The sequence below is a fragment of the Bison bison genome, unplaced genomic scaffold (assembly GCF_000754665.1).
Source record: "Bison bison bison isolate TAMUID 2011002044 unplaced genomic scaffold, Bison_UMD1.0 scf7180017864259, whole genome shotgun sequence".
NCBI classification, from domain to species: Eukaryota; Metazoa; Chordata; class Mammalia; order Artiodactyla; family Bovidae; genus Bison; species Bison bison.
In genome coordinates this window covers 2,652,939-2,656,752 of record NW_011494831.1, presented here as the reverse complement: position 1 = coordinate 2,656,752, position 3,814 = coordinate 2,652,939, and the positions used below count along the sequence as shown (strand labels likewise).

The 3,814-nt window shown below is 56.3% G+C and overlaps 1 protein-coding gene across 1 annotated transcript in view; it reads left to right on the top strand.

Annotated features, from left to right (window-relative positions):
* Window positions 1-3,189, top strand: part of PLCB2 (phospholipase C, beta 2) — a 21,950-nt gene extending 18,761 nt beyond the window's left edge. The window contains exons 26-30 of the mRNA XM_010848048.1: window positions 44-141; window positions 232-327; window positions 878-935; window positions 1,168-1,254; window positions 1,602-3,189. Coding sequence (XP_010846350.1) covers window positions 44-141; window positions 232-327; window positions 878-935; window positions 1,168-1,254; window positions 1,602-1,805 — 543 coding nt within the window. The 3' untranslated portion in view covers window positions 1,806-3,189. The remainder of the gene's footprint in view (window positions 1-43; window positions 142-231; window positions 328-877; window positions 936-1,167; window positions 1,255-1,601) is intronic.
* Window positions 3,190-3,814: the final 625 nt, after the last annotated feature.

The following is a 3,814-nucleotide window of genomic DNA, read 5'->3' as shown; positions in this document are numbered from 1 at the left end:
CCGCATATTGCACATCGAAGGGCTTCTCATCTGCTTGGCTTAGCCGGTTCTTCCTTTCCCTCAGCAAATGACCAAGATGATGGAGCTGGCTAGGGAGAAACAGGCTGCAGAACGGAAGACCCTCAAGGAGACCTTGGAGATGTAGGCCTGCCTCCCTTCTACTCCTGACTCTTACCTCCCAGGAAGACCCAGGCCGCAGGAAATGTCTTCCTGATGCCTGTTTTTCTGCAGTGACACCAAAGAGATGAAGAAGAAGCTGGAGGCCAAGAGGCTGGAGCGGATCCAGGCCATGATGAAGGTCACCACAGACAAGATGGCTCAGGAGAGGTGAGCCCTGGAGGGGAGGCACAGGACTTAACTCCAGGCCTGGTGCTGAGCAGGAACCACTCCAGTGGGAAGGGGCCTCCCTACAAGGGGATCCTGACTTGCTTCCCAGAGTCTGCTGGTTCCTGAAAGGTGATTCCACTTCTGTCACCTCTGAATCAGAGAATGTCCTCCTTAGGCAAAACACAGATGCCACTACTATTTGAGCAGAGAGGAGAATTTAAGGGAAAATTAAACATGCCAAGAGAGAAGCGAAACCTTGGGACATCTGAGTTCCACCTACACTTGCCCATGCATGCCTTGAGGAACAGTGCATTTTAGTGAGGAAGCCCCTTCCCTCAGAAGGCCCGCAGGGCTCCCAAAGGCTCCTCAGGTCCTCCATGGGTCCGTCTGCTTACCCCTCTGGCTGGTTCCCAGACCAGACATAGATGTGCCAGCCACAGATGATTCTACAATGAAGTTCTCATTTTGCCTACACCCTGTGGAGACTTTGTCCCACCCAGCTCTTCTCAGCGCCCTCTTACCCCATCTGAAACTCTGATCACCCCAACAGGTTGAAGAGAGAGATTAACAACTCCCACATCCAGGAGGTGGTGCAGGTGATCAAGCAGGTGTGTGAGAGCTATGTTCTTCCCAAACACTCTCTCTCTGAGGGAAGAGGTGGTCCCAGGCCTTTACTCTGCCCTTAGGAGATGCACTGTCTCAGTTGGCCCAGGCAGCTAGGGATGGGGCAGGAGGCAGTGGGAGAGGGGCTGCCCCTTGGCCATCCGGGGTTCTAGTATTTGTGCAGAGGTTGGGACACCAGCCTAAAGGGGTCTGTATCTGCCACTTACTCCTGCCCAGATGACGGAGAACCTGGAGAGGCACCAGGAGAAGTTGGAGGAAAAGCAGGCAGCCTGCCTGGAACAGATCCAGGAGATGGAAAAACAGGTGGGGGTGGAGGGGCGTGGACCACTACCCAGGCCCACAGCAGAGCTGGCCTGGCTCCAGGGTGTAAGGGGACCGGGCTGGGGGGAGCTGCCAGTCAGGAGGTGGGAGGAGAGGGACTGGCCCCTCTCCTGGGGGTCAGATGCTCTGAGGCATCTCTGCAGATCTCTTCGCTTGGTTGGCAGACCCTCCCCTGAGAGAAACCCCCTGATGTGCTCCACTTCCCACCCTGATCTCCTGGGCAGTCTGAACAAACCAGGCATCTCTGGTTCAGTTTCACTGTCATGGGGAGGGAGAGGGGGGCAGGTGGCCCATCCTGAGCCAGGGGGTGCTCTTCACTGTCCCCACAGTTCCAGCAGGAGGCCATGGCAGAGTACGAGGCCAAGATGAAGGGCCTGGAGATGGAAGTGAAGGAGTCAGTGAGGACCTGCCTCCGGGCCTGCTTCCCCTCTGAGGAGGAGGACAAGCCTGAGAGACCCTGCGTGGTCTCCAGGGAGCTGTGTGAGCAGGACACACTCACAGAGCAGGCAGAGACCCAGGAGAGCCACCTCTGATGCCCCCATCCCATGGGGACATCCTGCAAGGACATCCACTCTTTTCTGGGACATGGCTCCAACCCCTGGAGGAGAGGGCCCCTTGCGTTCTGAGGTGCAGGAAGCTGGAGCTCCCTCGGACACTGGAGCCCCTCCCTCAGCTGTAGGCTAAGGTGGAGGCTGGAACCATGTGGGGCCTCTCTGGGGCCTTGAGGCCCTCTCCAAGCTAACATCCTGCTCCTCCTCCCCTCCTCTCTGAATAAGTGTCACATATTTGTGGAGGGAAAAAATATGACCTGGGAGGCAGGAAATGGGGTCCTGGCCCCCCACTCTTGCCTTTCCTAGTGAGCCACTCTGGACTCAGTTTCCTCTCCTGGAGGGTTAGACCTGGCTACCTGGAACCTCCACTCCTGCCCCTGCAGTTCAAGCAGGGCCAAACTCCAAAAGCTCCTGCCCTAAGGCGGGAGGCTCAGTCTGGCTCCTAGCCCCCATCTCCGGCTTGCCCTGAGTTGACCTCATTGTCAGTTCCCGGATACAGAGTCTGGCACTTCCTTCCAGTTCTTTGGGGACGGATGGCTGCTCCCAGGATCCCAGACTGAGATGCCTTTCCCGCCTCCTGCCTGTGGGTGATGGGAGGCTGATGTGGAAAAGTTGCCTCAGCTGTATGACCCTCAGGCCACTGAGACGGCTGGGGGAGAGGGGAGAAAGACGGTCTTTTGTGCTCTCTCCCACCCAAAGGCCGATCGCCCCTTTTCTGAGACCTGGGGGCATTTCCCAGCATGTGCCCCCGACTCAGGCTGTCTGACAAGGTCAGCACCATTTTCTCTCCCGACTGTATGAAGTTTATTTATTTTTCTCTAACTCCTACTAAAGAACCCTGTCCCAAGATTTTCTGCCTAAGCCTGGCCTCTGTTCTCTGGCTGAGAAATGGGGGCAGGCAGCAGAGTAGAGTGCCCCTCAACTGAAGTGTGCTGGGGGAAAAGCCCTTAAGAGTTGAACTGGGCGCGAGGTCCCTTCCAGAGCACAGTGGAAAAGCCCTGCCTCTGGGTTTGAAGAGGATTCACTTCCCCTTCTGCCAGCCCTGATGCCATAACCACTGGAAAATGACATCACCCTTCTGCTCCACTCCCCATCCAAATGTGGCCTCCTTGCCTCTGCCCTCAGGGTTGGGGCAAAAGAGCAAAGGTGTCCCCCACCCTCTTGGGGAATCAGAATATTTCAGGCCAACTGGGCCCCTTGAGACAGATTTAGAGTGGTCAGATTTTTATATGCCTGTGGCAGTTAGGGTTGACCCCACCATGTACTGTAGGAGGCTTTGTGCTTGCATCTGCCAAGTTGCTCAGTTGTCTCTGGCTCTTTGCGACCCTATGGACTGTAGCTCGCCAAGCTCCTCTGTCCGTGGGGATTCATGGGGATTCTCCACGCAAGAATACTGGAGTGAGTTGCCATGCCCTTCTCCAGGGGATCTTCCACACCCAGGGATTGAACCTGAGTCTCTGCGGCTCCTGAGGCTCTTGTATTGCAGGCAGATTCTTTACTGCTGAGCCACTGGGGAAGCCTAACACCTATGGACACAGTCTCAAATCCCACATGAAGACAGGCCCTGGCTTGGGAAAGGAAGGGGGGGTGGTGTAGATTCTGGGAAGAGGTTGTTTTCTTATTAGAGAATTATAGCAAATGCCATTAGCTATGAGCACCTGTGCCTTTGGTAAATAAACAGGAGCCCCCTCCCCCCATCCCTCTGGGGGCCGATCTCTGGGATGCTAGCAGTCTCTCGTGGCGCGATGAGGCTGGGGCCCTGCTCATTCACAGAAGTAAGGCCTGTCATTGCTCAACCTGCATACACGCTGGAGGCAGCTAAGCCTGGGACATCTACATCCCAGGCCAGTGTCCCGTCTTCAGCCCTCCAGCTGAGCACTCAGCTGCCCCCTCTCCTCCTCAACCCAGGGGTAGAACTTCACAGGGATGAGCATCCAGGCCTAAAGGAACTCACTGACCTAGCCAGAGCCAGCACTGGGCAGTTCCCAGCT